We start from the raw sequence: 27628 nt of genomic DNA, 5'->3' as shown, positions 1-27628 counted from the left end.
TAAGTGATATCAAGTATGTCATTGTTGATGTATGTGTAATTTCAACTGAGTTCTTATAGCTGTTTGTATGCCGACCAGGACAGTGGGAGCTGACACTTACATCCCTGCAGTAGCTGACACCCACACTACAGTAGCTGACACCCACACTACAGTAGCTGACACCCACACTGCAGTAGCTGACACCCACACTGCAGTAGCTGACACCCACACTACAGTAGCTGACACCCACACTACAGTAGCTGACTCGCCAACACTCTTGTCCCTTGGCTGACGTCCACTGAGATCACTGAGGCCTGACTTAACATGGCACACACACACACACACACACTGCCTTCCTCTACTAGCATCCGTACCTTAGCTTGCCGCCCCTCCCTTCCCTCCCCTTCCTTTCTTCCTCTCCCTTCCTCTTCCCTCCACCTCCCTACTATCTCCTCTACCTTCCTACGGTCTCCTTCACCTCCTTGTTACCCCATCCACCTCTCAAACCCTCCACTCCACCTAGTCCACCTCTCCACCTCTCCACCTGCCAACGCTGTACAGTTCATTGATCTGACAAGTATGTACGTGTGTCTGTCTGGTCAAATGTGGTGATCTCATGATGGTTAGACACCCTAGCTTATTTTTACCTGATAATTAAACTACCTTAAGTGGGTAGGGTGAGGTTAGGTTAGGCGAAAAAAAATCGTTTATTACAGAAAGTTGAAAGAATTTAGGTCGCAGAGTAGAAAATATCATCGTTTTTGTTTACCTTTCATTCCCTCTGTAGGCAGGAAGGCGCGGGGGAACATTTTGTCATTCTCCCATCACTACGCTCCCCGCCCGCTACCATACAGTTTGTTGATAAATGTTTTCTTGAATCATAATACAGGAGAATGGTTGATGGTTCCTCCTCCTCCCACTCCTTTTCCCTCTTTTCCTGTCCTCCCCCCCCCTCTTCACCTCTCTCTCTCTCTCTCTCTCCATAGCCTCTTGTGGTAGTCAAACGACTCATCCAACGAAAATTCCTGTCACGATTAGTCTCGTGTTGTTGTTCTCCCTACGTCACCGGGTAACTAATATAGAAGAGTGTATGTAAATGAGTGACGCCTTGCTTTTACAGATCGGCACAGGTTAAATGTATCCCTGAGCCAGCCATCCTTCCTTCCTTCCTCAGGTTACTCCTCCTTACGAACTTCGCCTTTTGTACGTCACCAGTATTTCCTTCTTCTCTTTTTTATGCCTTTTACTCGAGTTATTATATCTTTCGCTTTTCGCTCCTCACAATTTTGTTGAACTTTTAGCCAGTTTACGTTTTCCAGGACCTTTTTTTATCTCAGCGTGGCTTTCCAACTCAACATTACTCTGCTGTCGGCGTCTTTCCACTCCTCGATCCTTACATTTCCACGCTCCTCGATGGTCGCTTCCACTAATGCATTTTTCGGATCCCACCGCAACACTTTCACTTTATTTTTGTCCAGTTATTTCGTCAACATTCAATTTCTCATCTAATTTCTTTAGGGAAAGTTTTTTTTTTAGGTTGCCTCGCCTTAGATTCTTTAAGTTTGTGGTGGACTTTGTATCAGTAGCGGCGGCGACAATGACATTAGGATATTTGATACAACTAAATACACCTCGCATAAACTCCCGCTTAAATGCCTCAGAATGCCTTTAGTGCACACGCTACTTGGAATAATTCATCCAAAATAGACTAATCATGTGTTAATTTATTACTTCTTTTCTCTATTTATATGTTATGTATTTATTAAAAACATTATGGCTTTCACTCGTTGTTCTATACAACTTTAACCATAACCTATCTGTGTTGTTGGTCAATTCAGGACGCCAGACGAAACCTCATCCAACTCTCGACTATCTATCCATTGACACCCATCACAGTGGATTTATTTCCTGGATTTCCTCTACCACCTACACCCCCTCCTGTGTCCTCATCTCCCTCTTACCTGCGGGACACACACACACTAATGACTCATATTTTTTGCTCAGGTAGCCGAGAATGCCGCAGTTGCCATCCTACAACCCACATACTTTCTGTCAATGACTCAAGATAAAGGCCAACACCTCTTATATAACCGTTGATAGCCTCCAGCACGTCGCCCTTCCTCACATTTTCAGCTCCGTTGCGTGTAAGGTTTTCATAACATCAACAAGTGGTGTCCCTCTCATATTATAAACTACTCCAGGATATAAACTCCAGGATATAAGTTTTGGCTTCATGTTTTATTTAATTCTTTTGTGCTCCAGTTAGTCATTTGGACGCACAGGAGTACTTTACAAGACCAGTGTTGCTCATTACTGTGCATTTTGCGGGAGGAGTTTCAACCTGTTATTATTTACAACGCTCGGAGATATAAAAATATATATCCTTTATCACCTGATCATCCTACACTGATTAGAGTAAACTAGTACGAGGCCTATACAAAAAAGGTAGTGAATAGATAAATTACTTCCCTAGTGAGTACAGCAGCTGACAAGACGCCATAACCTTAGCCAGACTATACCTGATAGAGTTTCATCACCAACCTGGTCGTCTCTCTTCCCTCTCTCACTGCACTAGGATAGATAAAATTAGGTAAATTTTTCCATTTATAACAGGTTAAGCAAGACTGTCGAATATAAGTGTTTATCATCTCAGAATACAGTTGTTTACTTGAAAATCATGGGGCGTTGTGGAATTTAACCCTCAGTAATAGTTTATAATATGGTCTAAATCCTCCAGTAGCAGGATTTAGCAGTGCTGGAGGATTTTGTTCAGTCACGTCACTTAGCGCGAGGCAACTGTAAGTCACCTCTAGCCTAGGCATATTGAGTAAGTTAAACTCGCCAGCTATTTACGGATTGAATTAGCTCAGGTATTCATAGATTACTCAGATGAGGAGATTCAGTAACACCTATAGGTCTCTACCCCAAAAATGAACAAATAATAAACATGTCAAACCTCGCAAGCCGATTCCAGTAGTACAGATTTCCAGTAGGGTAACTTAAGTAATTACTGGGGTGGCCATGGTGAGGGCGGCCACCTGCTGGATTACTGCATTATATGAGACAACTTCTCGTCGCAAGAAGACGCTACTGGAAGCGATTTATAATAATGCTTGACGCTAGTGTTTCCGCCTGAGAGCGATAGTGATAGCAACAGCAGCCTAGCCAGGTCGAGTCGCCATAACATGTTATGATATTATACACGACATCGTCACTCGTTGTTCATATTTACTCACAAAGCTTATTTTTTTAAGAGATACGCTTCAAAGCTACTTTTATAGCTCATACTCTTGTCTCCGATTAGTATCACAACTTCCAACTGAAAGACTTTCCCTCCAACAGTAATGTGGATATCCCGTCAACACTACCCAAGATGCACCACCGTTAACACTAACACAACATAGTCGTTACGTGTTTCAACTAGTAAGTAAACCATATTTTTGTCGATATTTACTCACTTATTTTGAATATATACTCCCCAGAGTGTTGTGAAAGAGGAGATGAACTGAATGTTTGTCGCTGTCAAATGAACATTCCCTCCGGGTTAGTGCATCGACAACCAATCATTGATCCCCACTTTAGTGTGACTTTAGTCTTTCTCATCTTTGTCGTAATCAATAAACATCGCTTTTATTCCTCCATTACCATGATTTCACGTACAAAAGTATATGCATAGTGCATCGAGTACACACAGGACACGTATGGCGGGATCGAAAAAGTGAAATTAGAGGGAAAAGGATGAAACTTGATCGTTTAACCCCGGCCAGTGCAGCATCCTTCAGTTTTCTGTCCTCGACTTGGTCTTCAAACGATCGTGGGTTTGGCTGCCGTGTTTGATGTACCAAAAGGCTCTGTAACCTTGACTGCTGTGAGAGAAGGTGCTGGGATCGCTACACCTGTGAATAGATAGATGCTTGGAGTGCCAAACTAAAACTAGCATTAAGCGGGGAGGTGCTGAGGGACGTGTTTGTAAATCCTAGTTCATGTGACTGGTAATACTTCCACCTCTCCTCCTCCTTCTAAGTGGTGGTGATGGTGGTAGTGGCATTGATATCGGTGTGAATGGTGAAAGTTATACTATTAGTGATGGTGGTGTTACTATTGGTGGTGATGTTGGTGGTGTCGGTAGTAGATGTAGGTGTAATAGTGTTGGAGATGGTAGTTGTAATAGAAGTAGTAGTAGTAGTGTTGGAGAAGGAGATAGATAGTAGTAGTAATAGTGGTGGTGGCAGTAGGTAGTAGCAATAGTGGTGGTGTTGGGGGTGTTAAATTAAGGGCCACACACAAACAAGAGTAAGGGCCATACGTAAACAAGAGTAAGGGCCACACATAAACAAGAGTAAGGGCCACACTTAACCATTGTGGTGCCACCAACAAAAGGCGGTTCCTAAGACAATGCCATTGAGCGTCGGGGAGGCCACTTGTGCCTTGACAAAGACCAGTTGTGGAAGGCGCAAGGTGATGTGCAGGGTGATGTGGAGCGTGAAGTGTGACGTGCAGGGTGAAGTGTGACGTGCAGGGTGATGCGGAGCGTGCAGGGTGATGTGGAGCGTGAAGTGTGACGTGCAGGGTGATGTGGAGCGTGAAGTGTGACGTGCAGGGTGATGTGGAGCGTGAAGTGTGACGTGCAGGGTGATGTGGAGCGTGAAGTGTGACGTGCAGGGTGATGTGGAGGTTGCAACGTGATGTATGGATATGTAATGAACCAACACCACCTCCTCAATATTAACGTAAGCTTATTTAGTCTAACCTAACCTAACCTACAGAAGGAGAAGAAAGAGGAATAGAAGGAAGAGTAAAAGGAGGAGGAGAAGAAGAAAAAGGGGGGAGGAACAAAGGGGGAGGAGGAGAAGAGGAAGAAGAAGAATGAAAAGGAAGAACAGGAGGAGAAAGAAGAGTAGGATGTGTTTGTGAGACAGCTGGTTCCTGGTGGTCACAGTCAGTCCATCGTCTCAGCCAATAAACCCGACTCAGGTTATCACAGGAGGGCAGCGGTGACACACACACACACACAGTCCCTCTACACGGTCGCTAAGATTACTGGTCTCAATTCATAACACAGCGACTTTAATAATTCCTCAACACGTCCCTCACTGACTTATATCACGATTATATAACCTTTTTTTTTTCTTTTGTTTTATGTCTGTTTCTACGTATTTATGTTTATTTCTCTTGTGTGTGGGATAGAAGAAGGGGGTATAGGAAATGTTAACGAATGAAGAGAGTGAGTAGGGGAGTGAAAAAATGTGAGAGGAAAGTAGTAAGGTAACAGGTATAAATAATTCACACACACACACACACACATACACACACACACACACATACACGCCTCTTATCTCCAACTTTCGGTCACAACTAACGGATCACCTGAAGATTAGACACCCCAGCTTATTTCACCTGAAGATTAATCACTCTAAAGCTAATCTAACCTAACCTAATTTACCCCCAACTCAGGTATTAGCATTAAGGTGTTGATTAATCGTCAAGGAAAATAGAATGGGGGGTGTCTAATCTTCAGGTGCACGTATAAGATCAAAGTTCAGTGTCTTTTCCAGTTAGTCTTTTAAGTCTCGGGAATGAGATGTGTTGGATAAGGTTGTCACATCTCACGTCAGAGCAAATCACTTCTGGTTGATGTGTAACTGAGCCCTGTGACGACACCAATCTTAGGTAGACACTCACTACTCCCTCGGGCGAGAAGCTTTGATACATACATACATACTTACCGGGTGATAGAGGGTGTGTGTGTGTGTCCTGGTGAGGGAGGGAGGGGTGTGTGTGAGTATAAGGTGCACAATATACTAGCTGCTGTTCGAGGTAAATTCAAAATTCAATTCCCCTCCTATGCTAGTGGATGAAGGAGGGCGTGTGGCACAGATCTACGGGCTGTGTGTGCCAGTGTTCAATAAGTGACGCTCTGCCTCCTCTTGGCATTCCGGTGTTGTTTCATGACGTGTTCGCTTACACTCTCAGTCTCCCGCCACGCACTACACACACTCGCCATCCTGTATTTTGACGTCTGTAACATACTCTGGTTTTTGTATTTATTCGTTTGTGTTTCTCGAGTGTTTCGCCATTATTATTATTATCAGTTATGAAAACAAGAGAGCCGAAATGAATAGCGTATGCAGGCTTTTTTTCTGTTTTCTCGCTATCTTTCCTTCACTCTGGCAGACATAATATATGTTCTGCAGTACTAAATAAGATGAAGGAAACAAATAATCGCGTATAGATTTGCCCCACCAGCTTATTTCACCTGATGAATAAATATCCCAACGTTAACCTAACCTTATCAAGCCAACCTAACCCTACCCCACCCACCCACTCCAGGTAACGATAGGGTGCTTAATCATTAGGTAAAATAAGCTGGTAGAGGCTAATTTTCAATTACTGTAGACGTTAAGCATCCCCATTAATATCGAAACGTTTTCCTGTTTTACGAAGTGGTAAATGTTACAATATCGGAACAAAATGGTGATAAAAGTTGAAATACGAATAACAGCGAAATTTTTTCTAGTTCTAAGTCGTTCGTGTTCTGATGTCGTAACGTTATCCTGTCGTAACTAATAATTCAAATAAAATCGGCTAAGAAACATGCTAACTGTGTTTCTCAGCTATGGTGTAGATACTCCCTCCAATGCAAGTATTTTTCAAACGCTTTTAGTATGCCGGACGTACGACTATCCGGCACTAACACATTACGCTTGTTTTTAATATAGTCTATGTATCTGAAAGAGTTTATATTATACAGTATATATATTTTAATCACATTCTTTTATATCACGGGAATTAATTTTTGAACGTTCTAGTGCAAGCTGTGAAGTTCTGCAGTTTATTTAAACTTACATGAAGTGAGAGTGTTGAGAGCGGGAGGCAGGCTGCTGCGGCCCCCCGTGTGCTGGAATAAACCAAATATTATTTTTAGCTCTGCGTCTCTTGTGCTTTGCTGTATGAACACCCGCCATCCCCTCCACCTCTGTTGACTGTCTTACCTGCTGATGTTTACTAACCAAGAACAACAACCATGACGCTGATGAATATTTTTTTTTTTTGTATAATAAACACCACACACACACACACCTTTATAGATGTTTACATCATGGTAGATGGAGAAGGTAATCACAACAAATGTCTGAATGCTGCACCTCGTTATAGCGGAGATATTGATAACACCTTAACAAGCTCGGGAGTTCACGACGGGATTGTGAGGAGGAAACAGGTTAGGTTAGGTTAGGTTAAAAACGTCATGTTAAGTCAGTCACAAAACAAATAATATTTTACAAAAGACATATTTCAAAACTACATGAGTGGCCGTAATCTTGACAATATACCTTTAATGGTGGTGTAGGGGTATTGAGATATTAATGTTGTCTAGCACTCAGGATGGAAGGAAACTCTAATGGTGGTTTTCTTGTATAATATATGTTATATGATAGACAGTCTGGTGCTGGAGGTGCTTGTTCAGGAAGATGGGCAGAATGAGAGTTGGTTGGTGAGGAAGCTCAGAGAAGGACAGCTGGTGGGTCGCCATGCTCGCTGGCGGGAGCGAGGACCGCCAGGCAGGCGAGGAGATGCGAGGGCTGCCAGGCAGCGGCGGAGGAGGAGGTGTTGCTTGTTCAGGAAGATGGGCAGAATGAATCTCAATGGAGAGACAGAGCTTATATACCCAGCAGCAGCCGCTATGAGTCATGTTAGGAAAACCCGAGAAGTCGCCGGTCACTAGTTCCGTTGCTAAGATACGGTAACATCTGGGGACAGCTCTCGCTTGGTTGCTAGGCGACGGCACGTCGGAATGCGGTAACAGGTGGTGGCTGTGGCTACGCAGTTGTAAGCAGTTGTAGGGGAGACGTTCACTACAGTGGCATCAACAGGTTTCTAAATATGAATATCGGGTCGACGCCAACCATCTTAGCGTGCCATTGTTGTACGGGAGACAAAGAACACGCCGAGAGAGGTGGTTGAGAGTTCGGGAGAAACAAGAGAGTAAGCGGCTGACCGAGAACTGTAGAGACCAAGAAGTAGAGACAGAAAGAATGAGAGGTGTGGTTGAGAAAGAAATGAGAGTGACACCGGGAGCATAGGTCGGACAGGGTAACGGATTTTCCTTTAAAAAACACAAAACATCTTATTAAAATATTCTAATTCCACCGTGAACTTGGTATCCGTGATGGGAAATAATGCTTAAAGTAGACAAACTGTACTTCAGCATTGCTCTTTTTGCCGCTATTGTTTACACTTGTTAGGTCACTGATGTGTTCGCCATCACGAGTGGAAATGATTTTTCTTTTATTTAAAATTTTACAATTTACATATATACATAAATATTACATATTAACATATTTGTCCGTGAAATATTTGGATGCGTATTTTATGGTCGTCTACTGAATACTTTAGCGTTCAGTTCACTCATGACACTCATGTTTTAGTTCCTTATCTTGTTATTATCCCGTAATGTCCCTCGCCCTTTAAAAGAAGAACACACGCCATTTGGTTACAATAAAATCAACTAAAATAAGTATTGTCGTTGGTTTAGAACATAACACCATTTAGGATGATCAGTTTCGTGGGAATATTTCATTCAAGGGATTGGCAATATTAAAAGAAACACACACACACACACACACACTATTCTACAATAACCCCCCAAAAAAAAATAGATTGTTAATATATTGTCGTTGATTTAGAACGTAATACCATTCAAGTCAATTACTTTGTGTTGTGTTAGTGTTTTTTACCGGAATATTTCACTCAGGTGATTGGCAATATTTGGAGGCCATGTATGGTAGTATTTTAATTTGCTGTTACGGCGCCGGGAACACACTGGCTACCATAATAGGAGACGAGGCTACAACAAAGGCTGGTTTAAATTGACTTTCACAAGCCACTGGAGTTTATACTGTCAACAGAGTTTGAAATATTAAAAACCCTGTAAAGCAGAATTGGAACTACGTTTGTAATTTGATTTTCGAGAACGGTGTCACGGTTATGGCTTTGGTGTTGGTGTGTGGGTATAGTGGTGTATGTGTACTGTTTGTAAATCCTGTATGAAAGGCCTTACGATGATACACACATACACACGCCTGTTTGTATGACGGGTGTTATCCAGTACACAGCTCCAGGCTTGTCTATATATGCATGCCATGGTTAAATTCTAGTTCCCCAGATAAATGTACAGTACCTAATATACTATACTATACTGTACTTAAATCCACTTAACTTTGCATACAGGCATACTACCACATAACGTAATTAATACACACACACATACATACACACAGTCATTATTCAAGTGTCAAGTGTGAGGATGTTTGGCCGTGTCAACTGTGCGAGGGCTCCAGGAGGTAACTGTATTTATCCTGAGTGTGAGGCAACTGTTGGCGCCAGTCACTAGGCTCTTCGACTGGAAACTTGAGACGTACACGATGGCGTTACTAGTGTCTGAAGGTTACAGTGACTGGCTGGGAATACTCTTTCTGTGTATTACTTGTGGAAAAATACGGAAATAGCAGCTTATGCAAAAAAAAAATATTTTTATTTTTGAGATATGAAATCACATGAAGAGTAGGCACCCAATCTTGTTTCACTCTTAAGATTAACCACTGAAACGCTACCTTTAGTGAGGGTGGGTGATTAAGTTAGGTTTAGTTAGATTAGGTTTTGTTAAGTTAGAACGTGTTTCTCAATGGGTTTGCTTTTATTTTTTCCCCATTCATGTGACTCGCCTGAAAAATATTGTCGTGTTTGAAGAGCTTTTGTTAATGATTACTCGTGTTTTCTCTAGGAGGACCCCCCAGCCTTTCTATATCCATACTAAATTTTATTGACATTATCAACATAACTATACATATTTCCCCGTGACGATGGGTAACTATTAATGGTGTGTGTTGTTTCCCCGGCAGGAAGGGAACGGGCGGTGGGGGAGCAGCGAGGTCTCCACCACCTGACCCTCTCCCCCCCCTCTTCGCTACACCCGCGCCACACCCACTCCACCACCACCACGTCCACGCCACGCCACCACCACGCCCACACCGTCTCTACTGACCACCGCGAAGGCCCGCCCACCCAGCCATGGACTCCGAGAACAGGGTGGTCCTCAACGTGGGCGGCATAAGACATGAAACATATAAGGTAAGCTGTGAAACAAAAGTCACCGTATAACATGAGACATCCAAGGTAAGACATAAAATGAGGCAAGACATAAAACATGAGGTAAGACATAAAACATACAGGATAAGACATACCTATACGTGGGGCCCTGGCGGTCATCAGACACCTGCCCTGTTCTTGACCAACCTCATAGACAAAGTCCACTATACCCTGTCTCTCGGGCTCTTCAGCATTCCAGGCCCCGAGACAACAGCAGTTCTGGACTCCTCGATGCTTGGGCCCTGGATACAAGGTGCTAAATAAACACACTGCCACGGTGTTGTTAAATCCTGTGTTGACTAACGCAGGATGCTGTGGAGTTCCGTGTTGTGTTGAATTATTTCCTCTGACTTGGAGCACCACCTAATTTGTGTCCAGTTGCCATGTGTTCTCGGCTATTCGTGTGCTTTGGACGAGACTAGATTGAACGAGTGTATTCGGCTTTCGTGTGTTTTGGACGGGACTGTATTTGACGTTCGTGTGTTTTGGACGAGTGTGTAATCGATTTTCGTGTGTTATGGACGAGAGTTGATTCCACGTTCATGTGTTATGGACGAGAGTGTGTATTCGACATTCGTGTGTTTTGGACGAGACTGTATTCGACGTTCGTGTGTTTTGGACATGTGTTTTCTGGTGTAGCTTCTCATAACATCATGCTTGGTCTGCTATCCAACCGATTTCCATAAATAATGGGAATACACGAGGTAAATAATCCCTCCATAATATTTGTATGTCGACCAAATTGTTAGTTTGTTATTTTTTTTTTTTTACACAATCAAATGTGGTCCTGATATTGACAAGAAATTTTCACTGGTTAGACAGTTTAGGCAAGGCATCCGTAGCTTACCAAATATACTAACAACTGTCTCACTGCATTATGTAAAACTAGGAGTGTGGTGTTATGGATATAAGTTTGATACTCGTGTGACGTGTTTATTAGGATGATTGGTATAAGTAAGTTTTTACTGGATGTTTATAACTATTATTAAACTTGAAGAACTTAGATATGCATATTTAAAGTTCGACTATTTAGTAACTTCAACTTGCATACACTGCTTAACTTGGTTTAAAATGAATAGTAAAAAAAATAACTTCTCTACTAACTTTTTCCCCGTTGGCAAGTTGTTTCTCATGTTCCAATTTTTGAGGTGAAAAGAACCAAAACAAACGGAATTTCCAAACTCATTTGAGAATAATCAATGAGACGTCCTGAAGGTGAGTGAGTATCTCTGCCACGATAGTGCTTATTGACGCTCACTTGAAGCTGACGCCCCGTGAATGGTGGCGGCAACAGGTGTGTGATTGTGGCACTTCAGTTAAAATGCAAAATGCCATTACTGTCTTCGCTAAAAGACATATGAAACGTATTGTAACACCTTCATTACAGGGACGACACGTTTAATATTTTATTTGGGTAACGCCATACGATTTTATTCAGTAGAGAGAGACAAGCATTATGTTGACATTACTCGGGAGGAGGGGTCACATTATACAAATTTACTTGCTTCTTTCTCTCGTCCGTAACAGATTTGTTTCCTAATAATTTAACGCTGTTATAGTTCCAGTTAAAATTCTACATAATGAGTTTACATTTGATTTTCCACTTTTGCTGTCAAATTCTACTCAGTGTTGTTGTCAGAGTACATTCATTGACACAACTATAGGTCAAGTTACCGGCCGATCAGTTTGACGTCAGTAGTGGGGAAATTTCTTGAATCAATTATAGCAGATAGCATCCGATCGTATCTAGAGAAAAGGCAAATTAATCTACGACTCTCAACATGGGTTTACAAAGGGAAAATCTTGTCTAACAAATCTGCTAACGTTTTTTAGGAAAGTCTTCGAGGTAGTAGATAATGGCGAAAATTACGATGTTATTTACTTAGACTTTAGCAAAGCATTTGACAGAGTACCGCATCAGAGGCTTCTGAGAAAAATTAAGGCTCATGGTATCGAGGGGAAAGTTTTAAATTGGATAAAATCATGGCTCACCGATAGAACGCAGAGGGTCAGCGTAGATGGTGTTAAATCTGAGTGGGGCCGTGTAACCAGTGGGGTTCCCCAGGGGTCAGTACTAGGCCCACTCTTGTTCATAATCTACATTAACGATTTAGATACTGGGATCAGCAGTGACATAAGCAAGTTTGCGGATGACACCAAAATAGGGCGGCAAATTAATTCAGGGCAGGATGCAAATGCATTACAGGAGGATCTAAATAAACTGCAGGGGTGGTCTGAAAAATGGCAAATGAAATTCAACACCAGCAAGTGTAGCGTACTTAATATTGGAAGAACATACATTTATAATGTATTCAGCCTTAACAACATCAACCTAGAGAAGTCGACTTGTGAAAGAGACCTAGGGGTACTTGTAAGCCCGGACCTACGGCCTAGAAAACAGTGCGTTAATGTTCGAAATAAGGCAAACAGAGTATTGGGTTTTATATCTAGAAGTGTAAGTAACAAGAGTGCAGAGGTCTTATTGCAACTATATCTTGCGCTAGTCAGGCCGCACCTCGATTATGCGGTCCAGTTCTGGTGCCCCTATTATAGAATGGATATAAATTCACTAGAGTCGGTGCAGCGAAGAATGACAAAAATGATTCCGGGACTTAGAAACCTTCCATATCAGGATAGGTTAAAGAAACTTAACTTGCATTCCCTAGAAAGACGAAGAGTGCGGGGAGATATGATAGAAGTATTTAAGTGGGTGAAAGGAATCAATAAAGGGGCTATAGATAAAGTTCTTATAATATCCGAGCAGGATAGGACTCGGAGCAACGGATTCAAGTTGGATAAGTTTAGGTTTAGGAGGGAGATAGGAAGAAACTGGTTCACAAATAGGGTGGTGGACGAGTGGAACAAGCTTAGCAACTTTGTAGTAAGTGCGGGAACTCTGGAAACTTTCAAAATGAGGCTAGATAGATTCATGGATGATAGAGAGTGGCAGTAACTCTCGACAGGAGCTGCCATGCACAGGCCAACCGGCCTATTGCAGACTCCTTATGTTCTTATGTTCTTATGAATGATCGCTAAATATGCAGAATAAAATCAGGCTTAATACTCGTTATTCTTTTTTTTTAAAGTCGGTGATACAGTGATGACATACTAGTGGTGCAAATAATAGGTAGACAAAAATGTAGAGTAATTTCTGTACATCCTAATTTACTCACCATTGTAAAGAAACTCTGGCTGCTCTTAGTAACTAGAACATCAGAATAAATCTTATCAGAATCGTTTCTTTTTGTGGGGAGGTGTCACACTGTTCCACCAGTGCGTTTGGTCTTAATGTAGTTTGATCTTTTTCAGGCGACCTTGAAAAAGATCCCAGCAACACGTCTCTCCCGCCTGACGGAGGCACTGGCGAACTACGACCCCATCCTCAACGAGTACTTCTTTGACAGGCATCCAGGAGTGTTTGCTCAGGTCAGGAAATAAATATATTGTGCCATCTTAATTCACAAGATATTTTTAGGAACCTTGTAGTTATAAGTAAGAACAAAATTTTCCCCTAATTTTATGCCCCTCCTGGATGTAGATAAAAATGTTTGTCCGTCTGTCCTTCCCTCTGGATATATGTTATGCTTGTAGTGGATTTCTCCCCTGCAAACGCTGTTTGTCGCTGCGTAGCCGACCCCACGAATTCCCCAGTGTATGCCTCGTGGTCTAGGTCAACCAGCGCCGCCATACATCACGGAGCGGGGGTCAACTACTAAGCCACGCCTACCCCCGCTATTTAAGACCTGACCTCGTGGTGACCTGCCTTTTAATACCTACACCAACCAGCCAGCAACACCTCCTCCTCCTCCGCTGCCTGGCGGTCCTCGCTCCCGCCGGCGAGCATGGCGACCCACAAGCTGGTCCTCCTCTGAGCATCCTCACCAACCAGCTTGTAACCATGCTGCCTTCCCAGCACCAAGCTGCACTGAACATCCAATACAACATGTATACATGAGAGCACATCATGAGTTTCCTTTCTCCATCCCATCCTGAGTGTGAACCAAACATCCCAAAATCCCCACATGCTCTCTGTTGTTCACTTTCTAAGCACAACTTTCTTTAGCTTTTGATTTACTCTCTTGAAACATTGTAGAAATTTTACTTACCTATTGGGGATGAAAAGATTCACTAAAGTTGTTGGATTTGCCCTTTGGACAATTATTTCTTTTACCTTTAGTATTGAATATGTTTGTGTGTGTGTGTGTGTGTGTAGACACACACATACACACACACAAAACACATACAAATAAATAATAATTGGAAAATCCTCTCACAAATAATCATAAACAAATTTCTTAAAAATGTGATAGTCTACCCTCAAGTTCGTGCTCTATTAATAAAGTAATAGAGCACGAACTTGAGGGTAGACTGTCACATTTTTAATAAATTTGTTTGATTGTTTGTGAGAGTGTTTCTCATTATTATTTATTTGTGTGTTTTGAGTGTGTCTACACACACACACATATATATTTTTACAATACAGGTAAAGGAAATTACTGTCTCTAAAACGAATGGCTCCCTGTCCCAGCCGCGAAAATGACGGCAACTTTAAAACTACCACAGACATTCTTGGGTACATCCAGGGTGTCATCCGCGAATAACCGAGAACCGCGAAGTAAAAATCCGCGAACTTGGGAGGGGGGGGCGGCATATTGTATATACAGTATATTGTTCCGGTCTTATATTATGTTGGCTGTTTAATTACTGTGTCGAACTGTCACAATTTTACAATAACATAACGTCTCTTTAGTGTTGTGCCAAGGTAATGAAATAAGGGACAATCCTTCATCTATGGTATGCTTGACAACCCAATGGCAAGTAGGTACCTTAAACAATATTGTATGTCATTGCAGGTGTTGAACTACTACCGCACTGGAAAGCTACATTACCCGACCGATGTTTGCGGTCCACTGTTTGAGGAGGAGTTGGAGTACTGGGGTCTTGACTCCAATCAGGTGGAGCCCTGTTGCTGGATGACGTATACTGCGGTAGGTGTTATTGCCTGGCTAAATGTAGTATGGGTAGTAAAAGGTAATATTGGTTGTTATAACTAGAATTATTATCGAATATATTCATGTACTGTATAGTACTTTTCTTCATTTAGGCCGATTTTTTTATAGAGATTTTATTACTGCATGCTTGAATTTACACAATTTTATTAAGAGTAAAGAGTTTGTAAATTTATTAAGTTCTTTTTATGATACAGTAAATAGAGTACAGTACAAGAAAGAGCCAACACAGTTGTTAGGTTACTTGCTGGTACGTTATTGTATATTAGAATTAATTTATTTTGAGATATCGAAAGTTCCGACACGATTCAGATGAAAAGCATAAAGTATTTGAATTCACAGATGTTTTAATTGATTTTTCCATAATTCTATTATTACTGTATGGTAATGCACTAATTTCAATGTTCTGTAATAAAGCTATTATTATGATGTATAAGTGGAATGATGACTTGGAAGTGGGTATAAAAAAGGATGTTGAGAAAAGTGTAACATGGATGATGAACCAATGTTTAGCCACACAGTGTATAAGAACATGAGAACAAAACGTTGGGACGTTAACCAAATTATTGGTATCTAAAGAGTAGCGGTGTTATAACGAAACAACATTATCGGGGGCAACGTTAAATGAAGACTTACTGTACAATGGCAGGTAATCGGGTTATCAGACTAACTACCAACAAAGATGTAAAGCGTTCATGGCTATTCAGGGTTTGATTCCTCAATATGGCTCACAACGAACCATTAATCATGGTAGGTATTCATGTTGTCTCACATTAATGAACACTCTCAGGACTATGTGTACGGTCACCCACAAAAGTCCTGTTATGCCCCAGATATATGACAAGATGTTGGAGGTCATTGTGAAGTTGGTGATTTACGCAGACTGTGTGATGGCAAGCAGAAATTGGTTGGCCTCTGTAAGGGAATCCTTTAACCACGACAGGTTTCCCTTTTCTGTGATAATCTTGAAGCAGTGTGCCATGGATGAAAGCAGCTTGATGAAGACCTCAAAAGCATCTAGTCGTGCAACTTCTCTGGTCCATCAGAGATCTTTGAGCATCTTGTGTTTGGAGTCAGGTATAGCAGGATGGTGTCAGCTCAAAAGTTATCCTTGAGTGGCTGCTATAGTAGTTTGTTGTTGATCCTGGCAATCTATATAGGACACCATCATCGTGAGTCATCCATCTAACTTAATAATCACAATAAAATCATCCATGGTTGTACTGACACAGAAGGCACAGAAGGAAATGATAATACAAATTATGGGAAAAATGCGGGAGGCAAGGAGATGGTTGATATCGAAATGGCAATGGGAAGGACGCTGAAGGGTGGACTGTTGGAGGTTTGCCACTTCGCATAACTGTAGAAAAAGAAAACGGAGTAAAGTTGGTGATGGGTACATAAAGTTATGAAGTGTCCACTCGGCCAACCTTCGTAGCTCCCATCAGTTAGTACCGTACGTACTTGCATTCTTTTTCAACTGCTACTTTTGCTTTCAGTTGTTTAGTAGTTGTGCTATATAATATTATAGTTTGCCCTTAGCCACTCTCTAGAAAAATCTTATATTATGCATGAGGGTGACAAAACTACCTCAGGATGCAGAACCAATTAAAGGTATAGCCTAATTACATACTACTGTATATGTACAGTACAGTATATGTTTTCTACACTAATTAAACGTTATATGACTAATATATTTCTATGAATGGATGGGTCCCCTAGAATTTTGTTCAACATTGTACCCTCATCCCTCCCCCCCCCTCCCAATTTACATGCCTTGGATACAGGCCTATAAGAGTTTTACTTTACTTTTATCCTCTTTGCCACTTATCGGCTTGTTACCCGCTTGGGTGGTCAGTCACATCTCTGTTACACACAGTTGGTAAGTACTGGGCATGCACTGGCACCAGAATGTATTTATACCGGCTCCAGTGTTGATTAAGTCTGGTCTTGAAAGCGCCCATGCTCGGTGCTGTCACAACACTGTTTGGCAGATTGTTCCAAGAGTTTACAATTCTCACTGCAAGCAAGTTTGCCCCGACAATTTTCCAAACTTGCAGCTTCTTCAAACTGGAGCTGTATCCCCTAGGTTAAATATTTTGTGGTATTTGTCCAGCAATGTTTTTTTTTTTAATGTTTTATGTGATAAGGGGTTCATTTAAATTGTTTTTGTCTGTGCAGTATACAGTACTGTGCAGTATTACACTATCCTTGTACTGTACTATAAAAGTATCATGGCTTAATATTCAATCTTGTTTCATCTGCCAAACATTCAAGTGTCTTAATATTGTTTAAATTGGTGATTTATTGTTGATGAAGATTGAAAGAATCTGTTATTATAAACCATACATTAACCCCTGCATCTTCCTGTTCTGGCACAGTATGTACAGTACAGTACTGTATACAGTATATAGTTGGTTACCATCTAGGTATCTCACACTTGGGATACCAAATATTTTTGGGGGCGCTTTTGACCACTTGCTATATTCAAGATTTTCTTAAAATATGATGAAATGAGTGGGAGATAGCCAATTGAAGGCAATACAGTCATGTCTTCAGAAAAGTGTTTATTTTATTTGAGATGTTTCAGAATATGAAATTAATTTTTAAGGATCTGATACCTTTACAGTATATTGATTGTTTGTTGTGTCCACAGCATCGAGACACACAAGAAACATTGGCTGTGTTAGACCGCCTTGATCTGGACACAGACAAGCCCAGTGAGGAGGAGCTCGCCAGAAAGTTTGGTTTCGAGGATGACTACTTTTCTGGGAACCTCTCATGGTGGCAGAAGCTGAAACCTAAATTATGGTCGCTCTTTGATGAACCTTATTCCTCTCAAGCTGCCAAGGTAAAATCTTGTAAACATTGTGAGAAGTTTGTGTTTTACATGTTGCTTGTGATTGAAAGCTTAAGAGGACTGAATGAAGAAATTAGGAAAACTAGGAAATGTTTCTAATGAGGTTTTAGAACTGAGCACATTTAAAGCAAAAAGGAGCAGAAAACACGATACAGTACTGTAATTTGAATTTAATTAAGTCTTCTCAATTAGAAAAAAAAGAGTGTGAAATTTTTACTTCTCATTTTATATTAATTGTACAGTACAGGTATTCTCATTACATGAAATAATTAAATTTAGGTAGATCACAATATTTCACCTTATCTTCCTCCAGAGTTTTTCTCATAATTTTTATTGTTGATGGACTACTGTAATTACTAACATTGTGAGGTACTTATAAACCATAGTTGTTGAAGCACAGTACATTAATAATATAACATATGATGTCATTGTTAACTTTGCCAGGTTGGCTCTCAAGCTGGTCAGGCAGTTGGTCATTTCTGTCACACACTGTTGACAAGTACTGGTCTCCATTGGCTTTAGAGTGTACCTGAACATCTACACTCGCTACAAAAAGTATCTGCAACATTTTTGGTGAGACAATATGACTCAACGGACAAAGGGTTTTGACAACTCTACCGAGACAACAGGAGTCACGGTGTTCATTTTGACATCCATTGAACCCCACCTTGCAGATACTTAATGCAGCGAGGGTACATTTTGTGGTTAGAAAGATGCAGGTAACAGGAGGAAGAAAAAAAACTATAAATTTTTTAATATGATTGAAGAAGCAAACCGTTTGTCTAAAGAAAGTTGAGAAGCTTGTAAACCTAGATGACGTTTGAATTACTGTAAGAAAGAATGTGGAAAGAAAATAGTTTAGAAGATGGAGTCAGAAGAGGGAATAGAGTACATGTATTAGGAAACTTACTTTAGATAGCATTATTAATAAGGTCTGAGTGTTTGAATACCTTGCTGAGTTGTTTATCTGTACTCCTTCATAATACTTTTTGCTTTTATCCTCTTCACCATTGATCGGCTCGTTAGCCGCTTGGGCAATCGGTCACGTCTCTGTTACTTTTCTCTTTCTTTTATCCTCTTCACCAAATGATTGGCTCGTTAGCCGCTTGAGCGATCGGTCACGTCTCTGTTATGCACTGTTGGCAAGTACTGGGCATGCACCGGCTCCTGAATGTACCTGAACCTGCTCCAGTGTTGGTCAAGTATGGTCTTGAAAGAGCTCACACCCGGTGCCGTCACAACACTTTTTGGAAGATTGTTCCAAGAGTTCACAACTCTCACTCCGAAAAAGTTTGCCCTCACAATTTTCTGGACTTGCGGCTTCTTCAATCTTGAGCTGTGACCCCTTGTGGGGCGAGCATCCGCCAGCTCCAAGTAAGGACTCTCGACTGAGTAGTGCCCTTTGAGATGCTTATACACCTCAATTAGGTCGCCCCTTGCCCGTCTGTAGTATATAAGCTAGGCAAGTTCAGGTGCTCCAATCTCTCAGGATAGTTTAGGTGCCGAAGTGCAGGCACCAGTTTGGTGGCCCTCCTTTGAACATTTTCAACCAACTGACAGTCCCTAGCATATCTTGGGGACCAGATGGGGTGACAGTACTCCAGATGGGGAAGCACTTCACTCTTGAAGATCGTTATGAGGGACGGACCGTCTAGATATCTGAACGACCTTCTTATAAGACCCAATAATTTATTTGCCTGATTTACTTTCTTCTCGCAATGGACCAAGAACTTCAGCTCATTGTCATCATACACACCTCGGTCCTTCTCACATTCAGTCTCAAATAGTGCAGTTTCTTCATCCCAGTGTGATGATGTTATGTATACTGTACTGTGGTTTTAGATTTTATTCTAATGAATTATTTATTGATGAAGAATGTGTTTTACACAAAAGTGAAAAAGGATATGAGTGTGACAATGTCTTAACAGCCATGTGGTAGTCCAGAAGTGACCAGATAGAAAAAAGGCAGATCTCAGAATTTAAAAAAAGTGAGAAACACAACAAAAGCTTTATTTTTAGTTTAGTATAATTCTTTATAAATCTTGCCTGTTTATTTGACTGGACTACCATACATAAAGACTAAGAAGAGTACCTGTATACAGTACAGTACACCTTAATATTTTAATGTTTATGATGTGAATGATATTTTAATATTTCTTATACCTTTTAAGCATATTTCAGATCAAGATATTGTACTGTACAATAAATTAGTGAAAACAACATGAATTACATTTATTAATTCTGATGCTTGGAATATTATACCTGTTAATTAATGTGCAGAATTTGATGTATGATACAAAACATAATGTTTAGGCTAAGCTTGTTCCTCATAATGATGTTCATACACCCAGCATGTGGCCAGTGTGCCGGTCCTGCACTAAAGGTTTTCACTGACTTTAGTGTCATATTGTTGGCACTTGTAATTGGTTTGTTGATAAATCCATTTTTAACACCCTACAATGAAAATATGTCAACAGTCCTTTACCTGAATTAATTGTATAGTTGCAGAATTTTGTATAATTGTATCTTTTAAGTGTATAAGACACTCTATGTATTTCTCATTTGTTTAATACCTGTACAGTACTGTACTGTATTAATAAATGTGTACAATACTTTTGAATAATATAATTACTGTATATCTGATAGGTACTGTATACCTAACATGTGATACAGTAAGTCTTAACAGTAGTCTTTTTTTTGTTCAGTACTGTACTGTATACAGTATTGTACTATACAGTACTTTATTTACACTGACATCCAGGGGAGAGCTTGCCTGGTTCCCTCATGATGATTACATCACGTCCCTACCAACCACCAGGTTAACATTATTGTCATTTTATAACTATTTTTTAACTGATACAATGTTTGCTTGAAAATGCAAACACTGCAGACCATAAATATGGTTCATGCTGTGCATTAAAGAGATCAGAGCTGTCAATTTACTGAGATGTTGTTCATATGCATACGTATGCAGCTTACATGTCAGACCCCTGTGGAAAAACCCTGGATCCACCGTAGATTATTTGGCCAAGTAATGCTGAAATATACGTTTTCATTTTTTATTGAAGATTTACTGTTGTATCATCTGTTAATGTCATTTCATAAATTTGAAAATATTTTTTTTAGGAATTTTTTTATTCTTGCAAAGCCCTTTCCTACTATACGTACACATTGTAAGGTGGTTGGATATACGAGCAAACATAGACACCCTCTTTTTGTCATTCATTCACTTACTGCTGCAATAAGGCCCCTGGATATCTACAGTATATGGTTTATCCATTGCATGAATTAACCGAAAATCATTCATCAGCAACATATCCATACTGAAAAAAAAAGATACTCAAAACTTTGGTCTCCATTGTTAATTTCATATTCATACTTACAAGCTTATTAACTGAAGCATCTATATGGTAGTGACCAAATTTATTTAATTCCTTTACAGTACAGTACAGTACCAGCTTTTCTAGGCTTCGCAACCAATTTTTATTTCTGAAACATTTTGCTGATATTTGTAACCATATTTTATTATTTCCAGTACATTTACTGTACATTACTTTATTGCATAGAATTCATTAGTAAAACCACTTACAGTACAGTACCACATAACCCATATGTCCCTTAACTGCTCAAGGAAATGCACATAATAACCTTGTCAACATGATACTGTAATTATAGAAATCTGCATGGATTGATAATAATTTATGAATGTTGCTGATGAGTAGAAACTTTATTATGTTAAAGTTTGAATGTTGTTCCAAAGTCAAAGTTCTTCAGAATATTATGCCAGGCACTTATCAAGGGAGAAGTAATGATTGGTAATTGAGGCACTACACAGACAAAACTTAATCTGTATGCAAAGTGAGTGTTTGGATAAATCATAAGGTGCTAGTACATATGTATTTGATAACTGGAGCTTTGAATCATTGCTTTTGAATACTATACTGAGTACGGTATTTTGACAGGTTTGTTGGTTCTGTCATTTTATATAAACAATGTTACTGGCATTTTCCTCAGTCATTTCTATAATTTACCCTGATGTTTTCCTGATTAATTCCTGTATCAACAATATCTTCTTTTGAAAAAATTTATATTTTTTTCACGTTTGAGTTGAACTAATTTTTGTATTTTGGTACAGGTGATTGGTGTCATCTCAGTGTTCTTCATCTGCGTGTCTATCCTATCGTTCTGTTTGAAGACGCACCCAGATATGCGAGTGCCAGTCATAGAGAATGTGACAGTGCAAACAGCAGAGAATACAACAGCTTGGACACTTGACAAGAAGGCTACTAATGCTCATGAGGCATTCTTCTATATAGAGTGTGTGTGTAACACATGGTTTACCTTTGAAATATTAATTAGGTTAATTGCATCACCCAACAAGTTCATGTTTCTTAAAGCATCAGTGAACATGATAGACTTCATTGCTACATTAAGCTTCTATGTGGACATCCTACTCCAGAAGTTTGCATCACACTTGGAAAATGCAGACATCCTTGAGTTCTTTAGCATCATTCGAATCATGAGGTTATTCAAATTAACGCGACACTCCTCAGGTCTCAAGATCCTGATACAGACTTTCCGAGCATCAGCGAAAGAGTTGACCTTGCTTGTATTTTTCCTGGTGCTGGGTATTGTAATCTTTGCCTCCTTAGTATACTATGCTGAGAGGATACAAGCAAACCCACACAATGATTTCAACAGTATCCCTCTTGGTCTATGGTGGGCGTTAGTCACCATGACCACCGTAGGTTATGGAGATATGGCACCCAAGACTTATGTGGGCATGTTTGTTGGTGCCCTGTGTGCCCTGGCTGGTGTGTTAACGATTGCACTGCCAGTTCCTGTCATCGTGTCCAACTTTGCCATGTACTACAGCCACACACAAGCACGAGCCAAACTTCCCAAGAAACGGCGGCGAGTCCTGCCCGTGGAGCACGTCCGTGTGGGACCTATTGCTCCCCAACCCAAGCGCGGAGGGGGACCCAATGACATGAATCGCGGTCCAGGACCCAAGATGGGTAAGTTATTTCAGTTCAAATTTATCGTGATCATGTCATATCATCTCGAGATCTTCATTCATTACCATCGTCACCATCAGTCCTCTTACATACCATCCTGCTCTCAGCCTGCTTACCCTACCTTCCTTTGTGAACAACAACCTTCCTAGTTAACCAGTAGTCATCCCAGTTACATCAGCACGCTTGCTAGTACAATTAACATTACACACACACACACACACAGTTATACTGTAGTGTGTGTATATATATATATATATATATATATATATATATATATATATATATATATATATATATATATATATATATATATATATATATATATATATATATATATATATATATATATATATATATATATATATATATATATATATATATATATATATATATATATATATATATATATTTATATATATATATATATATATATATATATATATACAGTATAACTACTTTTATTTTACAAAAATATTCACAGTAATAACATGTTCTTACTAAATCAGAAGTGTTTTAATTCATTGTTATCTCAGGGTCTCCCCCTCCACAACAGAATTTACAGTTTTGCATTCAATGAATATTTACTCTTCTTCATTATCAGCATTGAATACCTAGGTAAAAGAAATATCACCATTGATAGAAATTAACAAAGGGTACGGTATGTCAATAATAGGGGGACGAAAATTTTTACTAGTGTACGGTGCTCCAAACAGCTCACCTGCAGCTAGTGAGTCCACACTCTACAGGTTCGCTTACAGTTAGTGCCATTACTTAATAAAGACGATCACTACCTCATCATATCACCACTTAATCAGCATACAGTATTGCCTATTCTGGCAGGTGGTCTGTTCTTTGTTACTTTTTTATGACCTTTATTGTCCAAGTGTTAGTACAGGAGGAGAACTTGGTACAGGCATCCCTCCACATATCATCTTTTGATTTACAGTTCTTCTTTTTTATGATTTCAATTATTAAAAAAAAATTGCTATACGATTGAACTTTTGGGGTTTAGCAATCAATTGCTGTGTGCTTCTACATTTGTCATCCCAAAATGGCCATCTGTGCAGAAACATACCTGTATTCGTTGTCCTCTGTATAGGGAGGGACTACCCGCATGCCGCTGCTATGATCTGTCTATCTTATTGAGCTCGTACCAACGTGCATGAGAAGAGTTTTTGTTCACTCACCACTCTTGTGCCACGTGACCACCTGTTACATACGATTATAACGCTGTTGTGACCACTGTGCTTATGGACTGCAATTGTCAATCATAGTTTGTTTATGGTGTCATTTTCTAGTGAATTCAGTAAAATTTAAATGTTACTTACTGTATATAGGATGGAATTACTTGATTGAGCACTAATGGTGTGATAATGTGATTGACTTTATAGAAAAGAATGATCTTGGGGTGGTGGTGGTACAGTATAGTAAATCCTTGTTATTCATGAGGGATAGGTTCCAAGGAAGGGTGCGAATAGGCAAAACCGTGAATAGCAACTTAAACTGCCTTAGAGCACTACTGTATACCTATACCAAACAACCAATCAGCTGCGGCACCACCCATCCCCTCCTTTAACTTTCAACTTTCTTCTGCCTTTTACATTTCACTCCACTAGCATCACTAGCACTGACACTAGGCAGTCTTTTAGGAGCCATTTCACACAGAAACACTAAAGTTTTGAGAGCACAACACGAGATGCTGCGTGGGGTGACTAGTTGTGCTGCGGGATAAAGCTTGTAAGCTAGCCACCATAGCCACCATCTGCTTACCACTAATTGTCGAAATCGCGAATCGCAAACCCACGAATGGGAAGAGTCTACTGTACAGTGGTAACACACACATCTCTCGGTACTGTGTCCTGCATTCAATCCTAGGCCCGAGACAGATGTAAGAAAGGTGTTATCCAATGTAACTCTACCAAATATTACAGGTTTTCTCTGGGTACTCCAGTATTCCTTCTGTACTAACACTGGCCAATGAAGGTCATAATAAAATAACAAAGAACAGACTAATCATCCAAATGGCTAGTAAGCTGATAAATGTGAAATGATGAATATAATATAATCCAGTAATCAAATGATGGTATTGTACAGTACATGGCCTGTATTTAGAAAAGTGTCTCCTGTGTTCATATTTGAAACACCTATCACTTTATTGGCATTTTTCATGTTAACAAAACTAGAAGGAACAAAATAAATATTGCAAGAGCTTCTGCTTGGTGTTTTGTGACAAGTGATATGATAACCATTTGGCTAAACTAGTTGATATTAATATGTGAAAAGAATGAAGCACACCTCATTGATCAGGGAAGAATAAGTAAAGCATGAAGAGACAAGGATCAGTAAAGGCTGGAAGAAACAACAGACAGTAAAGAAACAGGAAAACTACAATTCTGAATCCTACTGTTGAGTGAGAGATAACCGGCTGGTTTTGTAATATGAATAAAGAAATGGGATGAGAAAAGAACCATCATTATATTCCATGTAGTAATTATACAGTACAACAGGTGAGAAACAACCTGCCCATTACTTATTCAGGTACTATACCTATAATGTAAACTATGGTATCCTTGACTAAGTAATAGATCTCTGAAGAGCTTTCTTTTCTTGACCAAAAAGTAGACACCGGGGTAAGTCTTATTTTCCAATGTATTCGTGCAATTTATTATGAAAAGTAATAAAGAATCATAGTACAGTACAGTAAAATAGTACTGTACTTGTATTTTACAAGCTAAATATTAAAGGCAGTATTGCACACATTGGGAAATTATGGTATTAATGCTATGCTTCGTTATAGTGCATGCCTCATTAGGGGGAAATGTGAAAAAACTATGGCCAGTATCAGTAAGTACAGTACCGTATATAAGGAATGAGATAGTGTAGTAAAAATAAGAATTGCATTAATGTGAATATGTGGACAATAAATTCATAATTATGAACATATTGATACTACTATAAGAAAAATACAGGTAATACTAATATTCACTCCTAGAACAAATGTTAACACATCCAGATTAGATACTGACAGTTCATTACATTATTTCTACCACAACACAGAAGACATATACAGTACAGTACTGTATTAACAACTCACTGTTTGTTATGTCCACAGAACACATTTTAAGTTAGGAGCTCTTTCAGAGTCAACTTTTACACAACCAGCTCATGAAGATATTTAACAGTAGCATATTTATGCTTCCACAAATGAACTAATAACTTGCTGATGTTTCCTACAACATCATAGTTACAAGTCCAGCATTTCAAGCATCCTCCTCCCCCTGTCCAAATGCTTGTTTGTATGGCCCAAACTCCTTACACCTTTCTTCTTATTTGTCTCCCTTGTCTGACTCCAATATTCTGTTTGTTGCTCTGTCCTCGGTGCGTGGTAACCACCCACTTCTCTGCCTGTAAACCATCACCACAGTTTGCAGTCCTGTTCCTTGTCTTGCATGAGTTAACCGGCTATTTGCCCTATCCTTGATCCCACCACCTACTTCCCAACAGAGCACAGGGTCATCAAGCTCAGGAGGACAAGTGGCCCTCAGTCCGGGAAATGATATAAATTTTCTGTGTGATTAGTGTGGGATGTGTTGATATGTTAGTGTATTCTGGTGGGCTCAAAGATGGTTTGAATGCTCAGTGTTGGCTGATAACTGTGTTTTCATCACCCTCATCACTACTGTATGTTATGCTGTCATTTGTTGTTCTCTGGGTGGATGCTAATGATACTGTTCTTATCCTCGACAGTAAGGCTACTTGAATTTTAAGGATACGTACATTGAAATGTCCTAAAGTCAGATCACATGACTTAAGTGTACATAGTGAATTAAATAATATGACTACAGTACTTACTTTGAACCTTTAGAAATCTCACGTTGTACAGATTCATACAAGATGAAACAGCATCACACGATATTTCAAAAGCTTCATAATATTTACTGAATCACCCAATGCTATGTGCACCTAGATAACGATGGTATCATTAACACATTTCTTTTCTTAGACCTCAGACCCGTAGACACAGATCTGTTCTATCCTGACTATACCAGATGTATGTTGACCCTTGTTGTCAATCTTCGTTTACAACTATCTAGCATTGACTCTTGTTAATGACCCTTCATAGACCATGGTGTTTTGTCCTGCATAGTACAGTACAGTATCCCCAGTTAGTGTGAACCTTTGTGGTGACCCTGCACTAACCCCACTTATCTAGTAGAACTGGCTGATTTATCTTCATTCATTTAAATATCTTACATTCACCTACAAAATACTCTGTAGTATTCAGAAATTTGGTGTGAATCACCCCTCAACTTATTAGTTTTTCTGGTTAAAGTTACTTAAATGTATTTTCAGTTGCAGTTTCCCCAGATCTTGGACTCTCACTTAACTCTACTGTCCTCAAACTTGTTACTGAGGCTATTTGTTAGCAAAGTAGCTGCTGTTAGCTGTCTGCCCCTTGAGCTTCTAGATTACATTTTCAATTCCCCCTGTCTCTGTGTTTATTGTGCTGTTAAAGTGCCAGATCTGCAAAATCCTTGTAAAAGCAGTAATGACACCCTGTTGTAGTATTTTATGTTTTACTAATAGCTTCATGATATTGCAGTACAGTACAGTAC

At 39.8% G+C, this 27628-nt stretch overlaps 1 protein-coding gene across 5 annotated transcripts in view; it reads left to right on the top strand.

Moving 5' to 3' along the window:
• The window catches only part of LOC121876030 (potassium voltage-gated channel protein Shaw-like), a 74949-nt gene that overhangs the window by 21144 nt on the left and 26177 nt on the right, over nt 1-27628 (top strand). For 4 of the 5 annotated variants that reach the window (XM_042380900.1, XM_042380901.1, XM_042380898.1 and 1 more), the window contains exons 3-8: nt 3322-3402; nt 9879-10107; nt 13435-13551; nt 14979-15113; nt 17791-17985; nt 22130-23012. In XM_042380900.1, the coding sequence (XP_042236834.1) occupies nt 10048-10107; nt 13435-13551; nt 14979-15113; nt 17791-17985; nt 22130-23012 (1390 nt within the window). In that variant the 5' untranslated portion in view covers nt 3322-3402; nt 9879-10047. The remainder of the gene's footprint in view (nt 1-3321; nt 3403-9878; nt 10108-13434; nt 13552-14978; nt 15114-17790; nt 17986-22129; nt 23013-27628) is intronic. The other variant, XM_042380897.1, reaches the window with a different exon arrangement.

This window comes from Homarus americanus, unplaced genomic scaffold (assembly GCF_018991925.1).
Source record: "Homarus americanus isolate GMGI-L3 unplaced genomic scaffold, GMGI_Hamer_2.0 scaffold40047, whole genome shotgun sequence".
Taxonomy (NCBI): domain Eukaryota; kingdom Metazoa; phylum Arthropoda; class Malacostraca; order Decapoda; family Nephropidae; genus Homarus; species Homarus americanus.
This window is presented reverse-complemented; position numbering and strand designations above follow the sequence as displayed.